The sequence below is a fragment of the Pristis pectinata genome, chromosome 9, assembly GCF_009764475.1.
Source record: "Pristis pectinata isolate sPriPec2 chromosome 9, sPriPec2.1.pri, whole genome shotgun sequence".
Lineage (NCBI taxonomy): Eukaryota > Metazoa > Chordata > Chondrichthyes > Rhinopristiformes > Pristidae > Pristis > Pristis pectinata.
Window position 1 is genome coordinate 62430613 of NC_067413.1, and position 21472 is coordinate 62452084.

The window sequence follows — 21472 nt, forward strand, 5'->3', positions numbered from 1 at the left end:
GAAATGATTTATTTTCCAAAAATCATCTGTTACATTATTCAATTCAAAGGCTTTAGAGATTAAGTACTTTTATTTACAAAATACATTTCTGTATTTTCCCAAATGTGTGCATTTAGCTTCAATGAACAATCAATATATACACAGATTCTACTTAGATTAGTCTTTTTGGAAACTATGTCCTCTGTAGTAAACTATGCAGGCATATATAATCAAGTAAAATAAAACCATTTTTAAATAACAGATTTAATTGCTTGATTGCATCTTAACAGAAACAGAAAATCTCTTGTGCTTATGCAGATTTACTAATAACATGAAAATAATTTAGACCTCCGCAAATCTGATTTTTTCTCCCTGGTTTTAAATTATACTTTGACTAAAAGAATCAAGTAGTTTAACAAGAACAACCTAATCAGAATAAACAACATATTCAATCTTTTTAAGTATTAATTAAATCAAATTCTTGTGATACAAAAAACAATTCAAGTTCAAAGAAAAGTTTCATGTAAATTTTCATGGTAAGCCATGGCATGAATTTTCTGCACAGCCATTCTGCTTCTAATGTGAAATAAGTTCTGATTTTCACCCAACTTTATATAATCTAGATCCAGGTACTGGCCAGTTTACCTTGGAACAACAAATGAAGCAGTTCACCTCCACGTGGAACACAAACTCAAAACCTGCAACATTGGGCCTTGAAATGCATAATATTGACAAATCCCCAGGGCCTGACTAGGTGTATCCTAGGATGTTATGGGGAGCAAGAGAGGAGATTGCTGGGGCCTTGGCAGAAATTTATGTACCTTTGTTAGCCACAGGCACTGAAAGTCTGGAGGGTAGCTGCTGTTGTGCCTTTATTTAAAAAGGGCATAAAGGATAAGCTGGGGAATTACAGGCCAGTGAGCTTTACATCAGTGGTGGGAAAGTTATTGGAAAGGATTCTAAGGGACAGGATTTATTTGCACTTGGAAAGGCAAGGAGTAATTAGGGATAGTCAGCATAGCTTTATGTATAGGAATTGTGTGTCATGGATTTGACCAAGTTTTTTTTGAAGAGGTGACAAAGAGAATTGATGAGGGCAGGGCAGTAGATGTTGTCTACATGGTCTTTAGGAAGGCCTGTGACAAGTTCCTGCATGGTACGCTAGTCCAGAAGGTTAGAACACAAGGGATCAAGGGTGAGTTAGCAAACTAAATACAAGATTGTCTTGGTGGTAGGAGGCAAAGGGTGGTAGTGGAGGCCCGCTTTTCATATTGGAAGCCTGTGACCAGTGGTGTGCCGCAGGGATTGGTGCCACGTCTTCTGTTGTTGTCATATGTGTTAAAGATATGGATGAAAATGTGTCACAATTAGTAAGTTTACACAAAAGTATCCTGTTGTAACCTCAAATAACCTTCTTCACTGTTATGAAGAAGGTTATCTAGGGTTACAACTGGATTTTGATCAACTGGGAAAGTGGGCAAGGGATGGTAAATGGAATTTAACTCAGGCAAGTGCAAAGTGATGCATTTAGGCAAGTTAAACCAGGGTAGGACATGCACAGTAAATGGCAGGGCCCTGGTGAGCGCTCTTAAAAAGAGAGACATGGGAGTTCCTCAAAAATGGGAACATAGGTAGACAGGGTGGGGAGGAAAGCACAGTTGGGTCATGTTACAGTTGTACAAAATGTTGATTAAACTGCACTGAAGTATTGTGTGCAGTTCTGATCACATTACAGGAAGAATGTGATTAAGCCAAAGAGGTGCAGAAAAGATTCACAAGGATGTTGCCTAGGTGGAACACGGTTTAATGAAGTTCACAAAAGCTGCCGTATTTCTGAAATAATTTAGCAATATGATTTTATGGTGTTCTTGTGTATTTTTTGTGAGATGGTGGGGGTTTGTATTTTTACTCTGAAAACATTCAGCTGTAAATTTCATATAGGTTTGGTAATAATTTTTTTTAAAATATATTATTTCTGTATTGTTTCTCATAAGCAATGTGTAACATGCCCTCACCCCTTTCATTTTCTGGATGATTTTTACTTTTTCTTTTTCTTTCTCTTCTGAAATGTAAACATCCCTTTGCTTTTACTTTCCTTTTCCTTCTCTTCCAAATATAAAAACCCAATTTCCAGGTGGCAGAACGTACTGATAGGAGTTGTAAAACAGCAGCTTTTGGCAACTCTTCCATCTTTTATAAAGGAGCTCAAGAAAAGATGAACATTTCAATCTCTCCCTTGTGAGTTCTATTAACTATCCATTATCTCATGTTTGTTGCTAGCCATTCAATAATTTAGTTTTCAAATAGACTAAGAAAGGGGATCTGAAAATAAACTTTCTGGGGGTGGGGGGCTAGTCCTGCATGTCCTACTAGAGGAATGAAGGGATAGGCTGTAAAAATGCAGGTATCAGCAGCAAGTTATTGTGCAGTTCAAAGAAAATGTTTCTTCTAACTATGACCAGAAGTTGATAGCGTTATGTCATGTAGTCCCAAAAGGGAATGACCTGTTTTCACTAGTCGGTACAAAAGATTATAACAGCTTCTTTCAGACCTTTCCAATCAGAACAGATTGATTAACAACTTGCAATTAGGTCAGGCATGAATTAAAGAGTGTGAATAAGTCCTCAGTAACAAGATTAACAGCAACTGAAGTAAGACAGGCCACAGATATACAAGAACACTATAATAGCACAGAAATAAATCCTAAAACAAAAAAAAATTTAAATTGCCATTAGAAAGAGAAATATGGTTAATCAGAAACTCTACAGCAAAGTGATAAGTAATTTACTACAGTAACAAATTGTCAAATATAGGCAATTTGCTGTAACAACCAGGGCATGATAGGTCAAGGATTGCAATCAATTGATAGATGAACTGTTTCTGTAGGCAGGAAGAACAGTGATATCAAAACTGCTTATATTCATTAAAAAATTGCAGCTGGGCTGTCATGACCAAAGCATATTGGGGAAAAGAATTGGAATCCAATTAACTGGGCAGAATAGAGAAGGCAACTTGCTGACTTAACAGTGCAACATCAAATACTGGGCCAACAGGAATAAGAAGCTACAGGGAGAAGAAAACAAAGTGCTCACTAACTGTTTGTCTTGGTTTGGTAACCCATAATAGCTAAATGAATTACAAGTTAGTATTAAAAATGGTGCTATTGATTGTAAATAAAGTTAAAGCCAAAATTTAACTGAAGGAGGATCAATCATGAAGTAGTAACTGAAATTTTAACTTTTGTGCTTTCAAATATGACAGCAAGTATAGGGGTAGTGAGATTCTAATTATAAAATATCTGCTTTGTTACAAAAATAACATCTCATAAGAAATAGCCTACCTTGTAGTCCTATAAATTTCAGGACAAAATATAAGCCAAGGAATACTAGAATGAAGTCAGGTTCATTTCAAATCAACTGTCAAATTTTAGTTGTGATCTTTTAAAAATGTTTTTGTATTAAATGAGGTTATTATAAAATTTCAGGCTTTCATCAGTTCTTTGCTCAAAATATTCCATAGAGTTAAAGACACAACAAGATAACTCAGTAGCTGAAATTCTCTAATTTTATGTTCAGTGTACAAAGTTTTAGAATTTGAATATTTTCCAAAACTAATCACCATGTGGTTCAAGTCAGACTAAGTGTATGCTAATGCACAAAAAGTGGATGATTTACTGTCTCTGATGAGAATTCTGTGTGAATAGAGAGCCTGCCACACCTCAGATGCCCCTAACTATACATAACGTGTGGCAATACACTTTACCATCACACCTGTAAATACAAAGTCATCTAAATGTTACTTAGTATAACTGGTTCTTGTCGTCAGTTTTACGATGCCCAGGCAGTCAAATGCTTTATACTTGCATCTTCATCACGTGTTTTCTTTTTAGTTGTAGCTGGAAAATAAAATTATATAGTTATTTTATGATGTCTGTTAAGTAGATTTTTTTTACCCCCACATGGTAAAAATAGTTCTTCCACGAGAGATCTGAAAACCTCCTTCCACTGCATTTTCATAAGGTCCATGTAAAATGTATTTTAGTAGTTTAAATACAGATCCCAAAATCATAAAACAAGTGATGGAAAATCAGTTTAAAATTACATATAATTAGTAACCTTCTATGGGAGGATCAAAAGGGAAAACAAGATCACATTAAATATTCAAAATGATGTTAGGAAAAATGCATATCCTGGTATCACAATTGCACATATAACTGACGAGGGGTGGGGGGGAGAAAATGATTTTTCCCCAAAATATTGAAAAAAATCATTAGTCAAAACTACTTCCCCTTAATGGTTTACCAGAAGAAATCAGTTTACGGCTTCCCTAAGCTGGGACTTTCACCTCGTAATTACATTTAATAGGACAGCAACTCTATATATTATAACCATATTAAGATACCAAAAGCTGTTAAATACGATTTAATTATTTTCCAGTTTTGCAATCCACACAGTTCCCCGCCCAATAGGGTGAACCATTATCCAGTTCACATGCTTCTTTACAACACAAAGATAATTAAGCACAGTTTTTAGTTCTCGATTCCCACCTCCCCCCATCCCCTCCACTTCCACCACCAAATGTAGGAACAGATGTCCTTTTGCTTTGGTGGCACCTTCAACAAGAATAATTTAAACCTGCAGCACTTCTAACATAGCAACGGATCTCCTGGCAAGATACAGCAATGTAATCAAACAAAATTTGTCACAAAGGATACTTTATGACAGCTCAGAACTTGAATAAGAATGCATTTTAAAACAAGGAGATAGAAAGCTTTAAGGAGGGACTTCCAAAACTCAGGATACTGAGTGCTAAAAGTTCCATTAATTATGGTAGAGCTATTAACTTCAGGAATGCATGCAGGTAACTTGGAGGGGGGGGGGGGGGGGGTGGAGGTGTTTCAGCAGGTGATCACTGAAATAGGCAACAGCAAGATCGGAAACAGAGATGTTGCTTATCTGGGAGCAAGTGTAGATAAGCAGCATAGGGATGGTGGGTGTACAGGAAAGTGAAAGTTAGGCCATGGATAGCAATTTTGCATGGCTTCAAGCTTATATGACTTAGAAGAGAGGCTAGTCGGAAGTGCATTAGAGTAGCAAGATCCAAAGGCAATAAGGATGTGGGCAAGGGGTTTAGCAAAAGATAAACTGAGGCTGTGGCAGAGACAGAAGATGATATGGAGACAGAACCTGGAGGTCATACTGATGGTGTGGATATGTAGTCCAATGTTCAATCTGAGGTCAAGCAAAATAACAGGTCTTACTGATACTTAGTTGGAAGAAATTTCTGGTCATCCAGAATGGGTTGACAGTTTACTGTGAATCATGAGCACAGCCAAAGGAGGTGTCAAGAGATAGGTAGGGCTGGATGACACCAACATGCATGTGGAAATTGTTTTTGGACAATGTTGTTAAGGGGCAGTATGTTGCTGAGAAACAGAAGGGGGGGGGGGGAGAGTGAATGGGAGGGTAAACACAGATCGTTAGGAGATAAAAAACAGAAGCCATCAAATGAGTGTCTTTGGATATGACTATAGTAGAATAAGAGTAGAACCAGGTAACCGTGGTGCATCAAGCTGAACAACTGTGGACAAGTATAGGGGAATAATGATGCAGAAAATCCTGTCAAAGACTGCAGCAATTAGAAAGGATAGATAATCTTTAACACAATTATATAAGATGTCATTACTGACCTTCAAAGGAAATGTTCAATTATCCACTAAGTTGAAAAGTTTATGGCAATATGGATAAATAAATATGAATAACAATTCATAAAATGCTACTTTCTGAATGGAAATAAACATATGTTGCTGGTTAAACATACAGGACATTGGTTTTAACAGTAAGATATTTATATGTGGGAGAATAACTTATTCATTTTTTCCAAATTGATTTCACCAATCTTGCGGTGTATTACGTTGAAGTGCACTTTCTATATTTTATTGATCCCAACCCAACTCCAATTAGCTCACCTTGTCTGGATGGAAGATTGGTGGTTGGAACTTTTGGCAGTCCTTTAATCACTCTCTTATTTAATTCTTCCTGTTCCAACTCCTCTAATTCTGCCAGCAATTCATCCTGGAAACAACATATTTGAATAAATTCATGATGGCATGCACAAACTTTTGAAAATAAAGTGCTAACAAGTTGGAAAATCAAACACACATTTGAAAATAAATTCTGAAAGCAAATAATTTGCAGCATCACAACCATCTGTACACAGGCAACCCCGCATTATGGTGGGAAGCAGCCAATAGACCACTTCGATGAACAAATCAATAGGCTCAAGACAATCAGGAGACTGATTAACAAAACATGCAGAGGAACTTATTTTACAAATTCAAGTTTCTTTCAGCATATATTTTCTCCCCTTTACAAATCAATTCCAACTTTGTTGTTATATATTTGATGAAATATTTTGATATGTACCTCATCAAATTCTGACCCAAACGCAGCTGGTCGGGATATTGCATCGGAAATTTCTTGTGCTACTTCCTGCTGTTCCGTGATATTTTGCATCATCTCATCAATTTTATCCAAATCCCTGGGGGATAAAATAACAATTAATACTGCCAATAGTTTACAAGCTTAGTTTTCCTTTGAACCATTTCTGACATTAACCTTTACGGGCCTACATTTTATTCAAATTGCATACTTACTGAGGAATTTTTAATGTAATTTTGATCTATAATAAACATAACTAATTGAGGACTACTTTAGGCTTCCTTAAAAAAAAATGCCCATCCTACCTATTTAAAAGAGTTAGGCCTGACTTGACTCGACTCATGTTTTAAACCTCATAAACATTTTAAGGATGATTACAATGAGTCACAAAATACTTTTAAATTTTCTGTAAATAAAGTACAAATTAAAAAGACCAAAGGTAATAATAATCCATTGGCCTGAAATGCAAAAGTTTCCCAGTTTTCCTTTCTCTTCAGATTAAACTAATACCTGCCTGTGTGGCAGTAGAGATGCCCCAATCAATTGTGCCCAGGTTTTGGTCCAGAATAAGAGAAAGAAGCCAAAGATTTTGCCACTATCTGTTATCTAATGACACATGTGTGGTATTTTAATAAGGATGAAATGTACATAAATTATTTTGGTCATATATTTGTATACCTTAGTAAGAAGCATTACCCAACAAGAAGTGAGGTTTAAAAGAATTAACAGCACTTCATCTTTTTTGAGAAGTCAATGGGTATCCAATATTCCAAAATAGCAGGCAGGAAGAACCCTCTCATGCCTCTTATGTTATTGGCATAGGCAGGAAAAAAAAGCTTGCAGGAGTTCATACCCAAAAGGTGTTAGGTATTTTATGTAAGCAAATGCGTTTCCCTGTGCTAAAAGTGGACTATGCTGAATGCAGCTGAACTTCAGGTCTATAGGAGGCTTGACACGGTTGTTAAAGCAACAACTACAGGCTGAATTTGAAGCTGGGAAGAGCATACCCTATATTAGAATCATGGGCAATTAAAAGACACCAGGATGCTCAAATGAAACTCTCCCTATTTATTCTCAACCCTTGCTTGATGGCAGCATGACATCCTGAAATTCAAAACCTCATCACAATGGGCTTTCCGGGGATGCTTAGCAGGCATCCACTGCAAATTAATTTTACTTAAATGAGGTCCAAAGTATCTATCACATATATTACAGTTATTACAACATCTTAGGACATAACAGCAGGATTGTGCTTTACCCAAGGAACTATAATAAAATGGATAGGTCTTGTCTAACTGTAACAGTATTATTGGGTGCTGCTATATACACAGAAACAATAGGTCATAACTAAGTTTTTAAAAATATACACAATAACTTAAAATCATAGTGATTATAATGGGCCAGGTTTTATGGAACAAGGTGCCAGTTAGACATATTTATGCACTTAAGTGCTTTAAAACTTTTGTCCACAAAGCTGCAGGAAGTGGAAGCTGATAACTTCATGAAAATAATGGAAAGTTAAATGGAGGATGTTTTTCAGTTGTGTGGAGGATCACAATTCAAAGGAAATCTCTTCCTCACTATTTTGCCAGCTGATTTGCACATCAATAATGGAGCATATCATTCAGACTCAACTTATTTTCATAAAATTCTAGTCCAATGATTGTTCTTTTGGGAATAAACTCACTAGTACTTGACAAGAATTAATCACCTACATGTGCTCATGAGCAGCTTTCATGGCCTTTGCAGCATAGCCCATAGATTTCAATACTTCCGTATTTGTATTTGCATTTTCTAATGCTTCTCGCTGGAATTCAATTGTGGAGAGTGTTCCATCGATCTGTGCCAACTGCTTTTCCAACCTCTTCTTCCGTTTCAGTGCTTGTAGGGAAACTGGGAAAGAAAACAATGAAATGAATCAGTTTAATTGATTACTATTTGAGTATCAAATTTTCAAAACACCCACCATATAATGATAATAGGAAACTATAAATATAACAAAACCAAAAGTAGCATACAAGCAGGGAATAAGAAACAACTATAACTCAATGGGTTATGTAAATTTATGCATTAGAACTGCATAGACAATGTATGCACCCAATGGGCCAGTTCTACTTAAGTGGTAAAACAACAAAAACCTAATTACTAGAAATCAGAATCAAAAGCTTGAGGAATAACAATTTTTTTTAATTAGGCAATCATTGGCATTTATACACAGTTTAATAAGTATAATTTTTAACTTGCTCCTATTTTCTTTACAATGGAGAATACCAATACTAGACGAGTGGTGTGTCCATGTTTCATGAGGTTGTGGGGGTGGGAATGCAAATGGGGAAGGAAGAAGTATCTAGTGTAGGAATGGGTAAAGCCCACTGGAATATTTTGCTAACGTTGATGTAAATATGCAAAATCAGAATGCCTGGATTGCTGAATCAGTGGTCAATAATTCAACACAAAGAAAGGAATATTTTCCAAATCAGGACAAATCCAATCAGGTCAATTATGTCCCATTGTAATACCAATAAGTGAAACACGCTCCCCACTCATTGATGCTCAGCTTGGGTTCACCTGTATCAATCAGTTCCAAATATGGAGAAAAGGGTTGAACTCCAAAGAGGTGAAATAACTGGTCATTACAACAAGACAGCATTTGGCTTAGTAGCAAGGTGCCCTGCAGAAGTTGAAATGAATGGGACTTGGGGGAAACTTCTCCACCTGCTGGTATCATAATTAGAACAAATAGAATAGTTTCATTTGTTGGAGACTAATCACCTTAGTAACCAGATGGCTACAAACATTCCTCAAGGAAGTTTTCCAGGTGAATCAAGAGCGTGATGGAATATTCTACAAACAAGCTCCACAACACACAAGTAGTTCAACACCACCCAGGCAGCCTATTCCAATAGTCATACCTCACACAATGGAAGACAGTTATGGTTCTTAGATGTCAATCATCCCGGTCCTTGAACATTGTCCTAAGGAACTCCCATAGCAATGTCCTGGACACAAAGATCTTCAGCTACTCCTTCAATTACTTGCGTTCCATTGTAAGGCAAGAAGAAGAATGCTCAATTCCATCCTCAGATTCTAAGTAAGTGAAGTTCATGCCTGCATTCAGCAAGACTAGACAATGTTCATACATGCTCCAATAAATGGCAAGTAACATTTGCACCACTAAATTGCCAAGCAATGACCATCTCCAACAAGAGAGAATTGAACAACCTACTCTTAACATTCAGTAGCACCACCGTTACTAAGTTCCCCAACATCAACATCCTGGGATCACTATAGACTCAAAGCTCAGATGGACCAGCCACATAAATAGCATGGCAATAGCAGCAAGTAATTGTTGGCTAGTGATACACATCCTGACAGTCAAATAGCATTTCCCCATCTACAAAGCAAAGCCATAATCTCTCCACCTCCTTGGACAAGTGTAGCTCTAACAAGAAGCTCAACACCATCCAGGAAAACACAAGCTGCTTGACTGGTATTCAATCCACAAATGTAAACAGGCATTCCATCCAGCAATGGCCCAGCAGCTGCAAGGTATACCATCTAAGAAAGCACTATATTTACTCCCCCAGGCTAATCTGACTGCACCGTGCAAACCTATGACCTCTACCTCAACACCCACTGCCTTTGCATTGTGCACACTAACAGCAAAAGGGAATAAGTGCAAATAGGGGTGGAGACATTGGCAAACATATTTGGACCATAACGTTCCACCAGACAATGGTTACCATCTATAAATCTTTGTCACCATACTTGGATCCTACTCCGCAATTCCCTGTGGTGATAGGCCCCTTGTCCCAATATGATTATAATATTGAATTTCAAGAATCTAAATAAAATGCAAGAGCAGATCCACTATCAAGACTACCATACAGAAATGTTATTACAAACACAGAGCTCACCGTATACCCAATAAGTAATGTAGGGTGATTTTCAAGTAGCACCACTAGAGATAGCAAAATAGATGCAGAAAGATCCAAAATTAACACAAGCAGACATTGCGTGTCTGGATTGATTTACATACATGGGTGGATGAGGGTATAAAATCTTCCTATCCCAGGTTTTACAGTAAACCTTTCTAATTTACCTCCTCTAAATAATCACAGGGAAATAGGCAACACTATGCCATTCAGGGCAGCTCACAGTTCTCAAGACACAAAGGGATGCTGCATAGGAACATCTAGCTGTTCTCCACTACTAGAGGGATGCCACATGTCTGCAGATTGCTCTCTGCCATGAGCAAAGATATAGGCCATATGAACTTGCTTTTTCCTGTGGCAGGAAAGACATGCACTTGCTATTTACATACCTTTCCATTATGCTTGGACAGCAAAGACAGCTAACTCCAAGCCAGTATGATGGTCCAGATTTAAAAGAACTAGCAAACAGGCACACACAGTCTGCATGACTCCAGATCACAACCACTGAGAATACCACTCCTAACACATATAGCCCAGGAGGCCACTCAGTGTTTTTGCATGGATGACTGTGAGAAAGGTGTGATCTACTCCTTGGTATTGGTGGACAGCATTCAAAATAGATTGAGATAAATTATGAACATCATACACAATCCTGAATGCACTGGAGAAGAACTTAAATGCATTTTTTGCAACAGGAGATTGAATTGGACAATGGTCTACAACTCCAGACATTACAGAATGAACAATCTGTAAACTGAATTGGGATCAAATATCACTTCTCCTCATCCAGCCACAAGCTCTAACAAGGTGTATCTGAGTTATATGACACACAACTATAGAAACGTGACCAGACAGGCACTGACCACATTTATTTACATACTGTATACTATATAAACAAGCCTATTACACTATTGTAAATTTCCTTCAAGGCAAGAGAAATTGCCAATACATTTGTTAAACATTCAATTTGTTCCCAAGATATATGCATACTTGCCAAATGTTGGAAACAGACATTGACAAAACCTTTACTTGTAATTATGACAAAATAATGACTAGCACCAAATTGCATTTGATAGTGAAATCCAATCTATTACAATGCAACTAACTTAGATTCTAACAGTTATGTATGTAATAGTTCTTACAAAACTCCAGGTTGTGTCAGTGTTTAGTGCACACCTTGAAAAGCTAAACAATGTGACGGACATTATCAGAACATGCTGTACTGAGATTATTAACGTAATTAATGTAGGGTTGCTTTCTCATTCACATGCAAGATTCATAATTTACAAGCATTAAGTACAATCAAAATGACCTCTGATAGGTATTATTCAAAACAGAATTGAAGTACAACTGGACACAACTTTCCTTGACTTACAACTTCAAATTGTTCCAGATATCCATTTACTCAAAACGTAGGTGAATTTTAGTGCATTTTGTTTTCAATGATTATCCACTGACTAAAAGGGATTTATTAAGTCACGCAAAATTTCCAAACCTCTGGAAAAGGCACTGCATAAAAAATAATACATCCACAAGCAAACAGTACATCATCTGCACAACAATATTGTAATTGGTCTGTAAAAGCAATCCTTCCCACACATTTGATAAGCAGCTAATTCAAATTCTGGAAGAGCAAAATGAACTATTTTGTCATATGGCTGAAAACCATAACTATACAATATGTCATTGTGAATTAAACCAAAAGAACTATCAGTTAGATTTGAACCCACACTCAAATGCCTCTCATCATTCCAAAACATACTTAATATTTAAACAAATTCAATTTAAGCAAAATGCTACATTATTATTTTATTGTATATAAAAAGTTTCTAGAAAAGGGAAAAAAAAGCAGACTCAAGAGTTCAAATCATTCACCATTTGAGACTTACAGGTGCCAAGATGATCTGATAGAAAGAAGGATTACAAGTTTAGCATTTACCATAGATCAGCCCAGAGAAACTGAAAAGATTTGGAGATGTTCTTTTTTGCAAGTGTGAAGAAAGTGAATAAACTTGAAATGATCTGTCAAGATAAAAATAAGTATCAAATTAAAACCAGCAAAATAAAATCAAAAGGGAACCAAGCATAATTTAAAATTCAAAATGCATCCTCTACTTTCTCCCATATATTTGGCAATAAGATGAACTTATAAAATTGGAGTTGGGAAATAAATAACCATTAACTCTTAAGTTAAGAAAAATATTCTTTGAAATATGTGTTACTACTTCCCATTTAATATTCAGAATCACATGATGCACTTGCCAATTGAACAGAAGTTAGACATCTCACAAAAGTAGTGGGAAAGCACTGTAAAGACTGAACAAAAAAATTACTGTTCAATTATAAGAATTAAATTAACAGTTGCTTAGCATCTCATTTATTTTTGTTATAAAATGTTAGTGATAAGAAATTAGAGTTCTAGGGTCACACAGTATGGAAACAGGCCCTTCAGCCCACTGAGTTTGTACTGACGACCATGCACCCATTTACACTAATGCTACATTATTCCATTTCATTCTCCCCACATCCCCATTAATTCTCTCCAGTTTCATTTTTAGTCTATGGGCAATGTACATTGGCCATATAACCTTCCAACCCACACGTCTTTGGGGAAAGAAACTGCAGCATCCAGGGAAAACCCAGGAATTCACGGAGAATGTGTAAACTCTACACAGACATCTCAGAGGTTAGATTTTACCCAGGCCACGGGAGCTGTAGGGCAACAGCTCCACCAAATATACCACTGTCCAGCCCATTAACTTGAAACTAAGAATTCTTATGAATAGTCTTCGACCTGAAACATCAACTGTTTCTTTTTCCACAGATGCTGCTTGCCCTGCTGATTATTTCTGGTATTTACTGTTTTTGTTTCAGATTTCCAGCATCTGTAATTATTTTATTTTCAAGCATGCTATAATCTTTAATGGCAGAAGAAAATCAAGATGAGCATTTGCTTTATAAAGATAGCTTTAAAATAAAATTAATAAATTGCTCTTTATATTAATAGGATATTTATGAACTCTGTAATACAACTTCAAACCTTCTTGCTTTTAGGTGAGGTCCATTCTAAAAAGTTGCTGTTACCTAATATCACATTATTCAATAAATGTAGACAGCTAAAGGCAACATTTCCATCAACAGTAAACTAGTTGGCATATGCCCAAATGATCACACCTTTTCTTGTTATTTCCAAGTGAAACCCTAACACCAAGATCAATTCAAAACAACCAGAACCTGTAATGTTTACTTCAACAGTTGTGTAGAAATATTTCAGGAATGAGCAGACTCAAACGCATGAGTAATTTCATGCTGAAAAACAACTATTGCATGCTGAAGAATTATTTTTGTAAGGAGCACAATATGGTATCTCAAAAATATTTAAATTTTTAAACTACATTTGACATATTTTCCATTTTGCAGAATATTCAAAGTACACCATCTTATCTCTATTAGTTTTGGCTTACACAGACACATCCATACAGTTAAGGCACAAAAATGGGAGCTGCCCAGTCCAGGAATCCCAGCCAAACATCATTAACTAGCTTCTGACTAGGAAGGAACTCTTTAAAGTTTGCCAGAATAGTTCATAGAGACTGCCTAGTCACAGCCACAAATCTTAAGAATCTTACATCTAAATGCTACTATACCTTTCACATCTTTTGTGGTCCCTGTTGACAAGTCATTCACTGTATTTACATGTTTTTGTTGCTCTTATGCGTCAGGAGATTATTTCCACTGGAGAAGTGATTGGGACTGAAGTTTAGAACAAAAAAGATGAGAGATAAAGGAAAAGGAAGACAAAGAATGAAGAGGGAAAACTTAAGAAATTTAAAAAATACTTGACATGTAACACAAACTCATAGCGCACGGCTTTAACAAGCCAGATGAAGCAATCAATATATGTTCTGGAGTGGGATGTCAACAAAATTATTTGACAGCATCATCCAATTCAGTTCACACGATAACGTTATTAGTTCTGCGATTTTGTAAATTTGATTCACGAACTTAAAAGTGATAGGGTGAATGTCTAAGAAGTGAAATGTATTGTGGATTAACAAACTGCAAATCAGTGGGGGATTCAGTGATTTCCGTCAAATTTCACCTATTCCATGCTCCCAATTATTGTGACTCATTGGCAGAACTTCTGATATCTCTCCCTTTTTCCTTGTACAGAGTCCCCACAACTATTGTTGACTGGGCCTTTGAGCATGCTCATTCTATTTCTTGAATATCTGCATTCAACTCCTTCCTGCTCCCCCCAAAATCACAATGGCAATTCCACGTCCTTCCATTGTACCAACCTCACCATTTCTCCCCTTCAGCATGATACAATTTTCACACACATCTTTTGGTCTCATCAATATCAAAATTATTACCCTGCGCAATACCTCCATCCTACGCCTTCGCTCCATAGACCGCCATGCAAAACTGCCTTTTAAACTTCCTCTTTTTCCAGCATCCAGTGATCTCAGCACTCCTTCTAAATGACATGGCAATATTTTAATACTTAATTCAATTAGGTACATGTTCAAAAACAAGGGTTGAGCATAACTTGCCTTGTTTTGCACTCTAAGTATACATTAATCAAGCCAGGGATCATATGCAGTTCATCTGCTATGTGCCTGCCCATTTTGACAATTTATCTACACCATGCTAATGATTTTTTTCTGTCTACCTAATTGTTCTCTAGATTTCCAAGTTTCACATCATCTACAGACTTTCAAATTGTTGCCTATATATCCCAAGCCCAGCTTTCCAATTTATGAGAATGAGCTGTGGTTCTAAATACCGACCTGCTGGAAAGTATCCCTCATGTGAAAAACAATTACTCACAATGATCCTTTTACGTTCCTGGCTGATATTGTATCCATGGTGTCAGTGTCTCTTTAATCCCATGGGCAATAATTTTAATAATGTGTCAATTTAAGCTTTACTTTGTCAAACAGTTTTTGAAGTCCTCATACACAACACTAACATCAATCCTCTCCATTACTTCATTAAACGTCCTGAACATGTTATTCAAGGACTATTCACCTTTAACAAGTCAGCAATGATTGCATTTATTAGCTCATCCATGTCTCGAGTTTTTGGTTCTTAAGATTTCCTGACCTTTGACATTAGGCTGGCTGGCCTATACTTGTTAGGTTTCTCTCCTCTTGTAAACAGGAATGTAACATTCACAACCATCCAGTCTCTGGCATTACCTCTGAAGGAAGAGCCTGTGCAATTTCTTCCCTCACTTACGACTATGTGAGCAGGCATCTCATTATTTGTAGAACTTTGCCAAATGCAAATTGGCTGCCATGCTTTCCACTTTATGAATGTATGACAATTGGCAAGTACCCTATTGATTGTTAGGTGTTTTGGGAATTCTGAGGAACTGAAAGGTGATAAATGCAGCTTCTATTTCCTTAAAAATACAGAGAGCAAACTACAGAAGCAACTCATGACTGGGAGGTCAACAAATAATTGATGGAAACGGCTTATAAATCTCAATATATGTCCACGGTAGTGGACTTGGAGATACCAAAACCAAGAAGTACATTTATAAGATCCAAATAATTCAGTAAAGGGATCTGGCAGTCATGGATAAAATTCAAAAGACAAAACCAAAAGCTGTCCTCTATCAAGAAAGTAAACAGGTATAACATTGTGCTAATAGCAGAACAGGATACTGATCAAAGGAAGTTACTCTCTGAAAGCTGATCAACATTTAAAGGATTATGTAACTGGTGAAAACATTGTCAAGACTTAATGAAACAAATAGGAAATCAAAGAATTTAAAAGTAAAAAGAATGATTACAGAAGTGGGATATAAAGAATAAAATTGATAACAAAATTGAGATAATAAAATGAGAAAGGCTGAGGGAACTAAGGGATAGTTGAGGAATTAAATCTGCAGCAAGATAGTTGATTCAAGTAAAACATAGAACATTATTTTCATTAACTGATTTTTGTTATATATTACAAAAGGGTCAGTGGGGTCAAAGAGAGTGGACCTCTTCAAAAGTGAATGAGCAGTGTGTCTTTTGCTACCACTCTTGCCTCTCATCTAAAGCATTTGTTCCCCATCAACTAAGTACAATAATATTTTTTCTCAGAGGCACTTTCACTCCTTTTTTCTCCCTCAACCTCTTTTCTTTCACTTTTCATCCTCAGTGATTTCAACCTTCAGCTCATTTCATTGTGTATTCTGTATTTGTAGATCACTGGCTTCCATTCCTCCCACGATCTTTCCCTCTCTCCGTGTAAACTGCCAACCCATACTCATGGCCATCCTCTTAAACCTGCAATCTCACTTGGCGTCACTATACACGTCATCTTAATCATTCACCAGCTAGATGGGAGCATGCTTACATGGCTGCATTCTTACACCTGTATCTATTCAATCACAATCAGAGAATCATCTGCGAAGTTTTTTTCTTTTCGCATCTGTCTGTTATATCCGATGTTTCCTTAGAACTTATCCTTGGTCCTTTGCTATTTCTCATCTACATATTACTTCACAGCAACATCAAAATCACAGCATCATTTCCTATATGAATGTTGATAAGACCCAGTTCTATCTCACTGTGACTCTTCCACCATCTCTAAAGTGTCAATCTTTCTAACATATGACATTGCATCAGCAGAATTTTTCTTTATATTGGGAAAACCCAAACTATTGTTTTTGTTCCCTGTTACAGCCTCTTTTCACTACCACCTCTCCTTCCCTCTCTAAGCCACCACCAGAAAGTGAAACATAATGTTCACAAGCTTAGCACTGTATTTGGCTGTAATATGAGTGGATTATGAGTGGACATAAAAATCACTATCAAAAAAGCTTCTACCTTTTTTCCATATCATCACCTAGCTCTGCCTGTGCCATTGTTCATCTTCCTTCATGCACTTTTACCACCAAATCTGGCTTTTCCAACATACTGTAATCTGGGCCAGTCTCTCTCATTCCATACTTTGGAAACTTGAAGCCTTCTAAAACTTTTGTCCATGTCCTAATTTGCATTGAGTCCTATTTTAGTACCTTGCCAACTTACATTGACTCAAGGTTAAGTAGCAGCAGGATATAAAGGTTCTCGTTCTTATTTTAAATCGGTATATGGCCATCTCTAACCTCCTCCATACCAGGAATCTGCATTCCTCCAATTCTAGTCTCTTAATTATCCTCAAATTTTATGGCTCTGCCATTGGCTACTGTGCTTTCAAATGCCAAGTCCATAAGCTTGTATTTCCTCTGAGCCTTTTAAATGCCCCTTAAACCCCACTCTTTGATCAGCTTTTTGGATATTTGCCTTAATACATGGCTTGGTACAAATTTTTGTTTGATAGGGTGTTTTGTTACACTAAAGGTACTACATAAAGAGAAATCCAAATGGCCTGCTTCTGCTCCCTTGTCTTGTCTTGTGATCTTGTGATCTTGTTGAATTGGATACAAAGAGAATCACCATTGATTGCAACTGTTAGAAGAGCAGTAAAGCAGTTTAGTGAATGATCTCCACTGGCCACAAAATTTTGTATTTCTAATACATGAATCTAATTTGATGTAAAACTGCATTAACTCTAAACAGTTCCAGCTTTCTTGTAGAACTCTATATTCATCCATTTTGAGCAATTACACTTCTCATATTTCACTGCTAATCAAAAGTATAGTGCAATTTGCAATGTACAATAAATAATATATTCAGTGACTAGCAAATGGAATGTATTATAGATGGTAAAGGCAAAAATGTGATAGCAGACCCATAAGAACATAAGAAATAGAAGTGGGAATAACCCAATCAGTCCTTCATGCCTGCTCCACTATTCATTAGGATCATGGCTGATATTTTATCAGTGCAATGAAGTAGCACTAGTCCCTTGATTCCCTTAGTTTATATAACAGTCTATCGGTTTCTGCCTTAAATTTACTCAGTGATTGATCCTCATCCCTCTTGGGCAGAGCACTTCAAAAATTCACTACACACTGGAGGAAGAAATTTCTTCTCATCTTTATCCTGAATGGCCAAGCACTTATTTTGAGACAGTAAACTTTGGTTCTAAACAACCAAACCCAGAGGAATTATCATCCTTGCATCTACCCTTTCGAGTCAAGTAAGAACTCTATTTCAATAAAAAAATTATAGGCCCAGTCAGGTTAATCTCTCTTCATATAACAAACCCACCATCCCAGGAATCAAACTAGATTAATCTAGTAATATTTGCTCTGCTGCCTCTATTGCAAGCATATTCTTCCTTAGGCAGGGAGGCCAGACCTGTACCTAATATTCCCAGATGTTCTGTTACCAGGGCCCTATATAAATAGAACAAGAGGTCTCTACTCTTGTACAATAAATGGCCAATATACTGCTTGCCTTCCTGTTTGCTCAGTTGCAATTGGAATACCTGCTGATTATTAGTGATTCTTTTATCTTTTACACTCTTGCACATGTTCTTTATAAATGTACATCACAGAGTCATGAAAAATAATTACTGCTAATACCAGCAGCTTCTCAAGTCTGAACTCTTCAAAAAACTAAAATAAAACAAAATATGAAATATTTATATTCCCTTATATCAAGATTTGAAACCACTTGATCTTCCTGTCATCCTCTTGATGCTGTTCTTACATTATTTTACAAATATATCTGCAGTTATTTTCTTATTTAGCCATTGATGTCCATCAAGTCTGGCCAGACCTGTATAATCTAGGGCTGCAGTTCTGAATGTTTCTTATGTCTAATTCATTTTATTTGCTGTGGACCTTTTGTTGCCTTAGCTCGGTATTCTAAGGTTGTTTTGCAAGCGTGGGCAATTCCACCCTTTCCCTTGGTTCTCAGGTGCAGAATTAAAAGGACTTTTTTTGTGTGTGTTTTTAATATGCACCATTCGGTTAGAGTTAGCATGCTAGAAGCAAGCATGCAAGTTAACAGTCTTTATTTTTTCCATCATGTCTAATAAAATAGAAACATTGATGTCCAAGGTCAATGAAAATGCTTACATCTCCTCTACCACATATCAGAATGCACCTCCCTTGATATTTTCTCAGTTTGTGTTCATCATTATTTGCACGTCTTGTACAGTGCAATGTTACAGTCATAGATTTATACAGCACAGAAGTGGGGTCTTCGGCCCAACACATGCATGCCACCCTTTATGCTCATCTACTCTAATCCCATTTGCCTGCATTGTCCGTATCCATCTATGCCTTGTCTATTTAAGTGCATTTTTAAATGCCTCTTAAACATAGTGATTGTATCAGATTCCACCACCTCCGCTGGCAGCAAGTTCCAGATATTAACCACTGCTCCTGGTACCATGTACAGTGCAATGGTTCACAGTTTAAGGTCCCTCCCTCTGCTACTGTGTACAGTGCAGTGATCCTGCCCCTGGGACTGTGTACCTTGCAATGTCCCCGCACCCGGCACTGTGTACAATGCAATGGTTCACAAATTTAACGTCCCTGCCCTTGGTACCGTGTAAAATGCAACAGCCCCGCCTCTGGTACTGTGCAAGGTGGAATGGTACTGTGCAAGGTGGAATGGTTCAGTGCAATGTCCCTGCCCCTGGTACTATGTAAGGTCTAATGGTTCAGTGTGCGAGGCGATGTTCCACAGCCACTGCCAGCTGGCTGATTCCTACCTCGCTTGTTCTTGGTGCCATTTTTCCGGACGATCTCCAACTCTTTCCCAATCCTGTTCTCCAAGTACTCCTGTTTCTTGGTCAACATCTCCTCGGTCTCCCGGAGACGTTTCAAGGCCTCCTGCGGACTCGGGCCCGACTTCCTGGAGCGGGACGACCCCGAGGAACTCGAGCCGCCCCTGAAGAAGTTTGAAAGTTTACTCATAACGATCAACCGCCGCCGCCGCCGCACCGAGAGCAGGGAAGGCGCCGCAAATCGCGGGTGGCGCCCGGCAGACCACCTGTCACTCACCGAGGAGGCGGGGCCGGGCCGACTCATGACAAAATGGCGGAGGTGGAGGTGGGGAAGCAGTGCGATGTGCTCCATTGTCGGCAGTTAGGTATGAACTTGGGAGGGGTTGGCGCTGGAGTCTTTACATCGCTGTTTCATTGTGTTCTTTTAGCGATAAATGTATGGCGCCTTGGGTTGAGGAGGAGGATGGTTGTCATTCATGCAAGGATTGTGAAAGAAGAGGAAGGAACATTGATAAAAGAGGCCACTAATGCCCATCGTACCCAATGGCCAGAAACTTGATCTTTATCACTAGACAAAAATGTACTAGGCGAAGTACTGGAACTAAACCCCTGTATCTAGTGGCCCGCATCTCGAAGGAAGTGGCTGCAGCGATAGTGGAAGCATTGGTTGTTAATCTACCGTTTTATCTGGATTCTGCAAAGGTGCCAGAGGATTGGAATATTAGACAGAAAGCAGGAAACCGTGAGCCAGTCAGTTTAACGTCTGTGATTGGGGAAAATGCTGGAATTTATTATTAAGTTAATAGCAGAACATTACAGAAAAAATATAAGAAGATCCGGCAACAGGGCATTGGGAAAGGGAAATCATGTTTAGACAATGTTCTAGAGTTCATTGAGGGTTGAACAGGCAAGTTGGATAGAGGGGAATCAGTAGTAATGTATTTGGATTTTGAGAAGGCATTTGATAAGTTGCCTCTTAAAAGGTTTCTGCACAAGAGCATATGTGATTGAGATATTTTGGCGTGGAGAGGGGAGCTGGGATAAATTAGTTTCAATTTGGCAATCAGTGCCACGATGCTTGGTGCTGAGACTCCACTATCATAACATTTTGATGAATTAATCAGTATGCTGCAGCAAGATGTTCTAATGATACACATATCAAGTATGTGTATTGAAAAATGTATATCTTTATAAAGGTAAAATGTTCTGCAGACATGATTTTAAATCGTTTTAAAAGTGTTTATGTAATTTAAACTGCCCCCAAAAAACAAATAATCCCACTGAACTTTGCAAATAACTGCAGTTATTAAAAGTAAATGTTAGTTTTCCACAATCTTGTCTTTTTTTATCCTCAAGTCAGCTGCAGTTTTTTTTAAAGTTCAAACCACAATTTAGGCAGGACATCACTGAAAAATTACAATTTTTAAAGTGTTGTTACTGTTTTAAGAAGGAGTTTGTGTGCAGCAATCTCCCAGCTGCAATTCAATG

General features: G+C 37.5%; 2 protein-coding genes across 2 annotated transcripts in view; one reads left to right on the forward strand and one right to left on the reverse strand.

The window, feature by feature from the left end:
- On the reverse strand, positions 1-20343 carry LOC127574377 (charged multivesicular body protein 4c-like). Its single transcript, XM_052023349.1, has 5 exons — positions 19970-20343; positions 8135-8312; positions 6405-6519; positions 5948-6053; positions 1-3874 (listed from the first exon to the last, which is right to left on the reverse strand). The coding sequence occupies exons 1-5, from the start codon at positions 20334-20336 to the stop codon at positions 3807-3809; spliced, it is 834 nt and encodes a 277-aa protein (XP_051879309.1). The 5' UTR covers positions 20337-20343; the 3' UTR covers positions 1-3806.
- Positions 20290-21472, forward strand: part of zfand1 (zinc finger, AN1-type domain 1) — a 16901-nt gene continuing 15718 nt past the window's right edge. Inside the window, exon 1 of the mRNA XM_052023350.1 lies at positions 20290-20349. Coding sequence (XP_051879310.1) covers positions 20295-20349 — 55 coding nt within the window. The 5' untranslated portion in view covers positions 20290-20294. The remainder of the gene's footprint in view (positions 20350-21472) is intronic.

Bases quoted from the DNA above. Each gene is read 5' to 3' on its own strand.
- LOC127574377 (XM_052023349.1), bottom strand. From the start codon at position 20,336: ATGGAGCACATCGCACTGCTTCCCCACCTCCACCTCCGCCATTTTGTC. The intron at 8,313-19,969 runs GTAGGAATCAGC...TTTCTTTCCCAG, and splicing joins TGGCACCAAGAACAAGCGAG to TTTCCCTACAAGCACTGAAA. The intron at 3,875-5,947 runs GTGAGCTAATTG...TTTATTTTCCAG, and splicing joins CAATCTTCCATCCAGACAAG to CTACAACTAAAAAGAAAACA.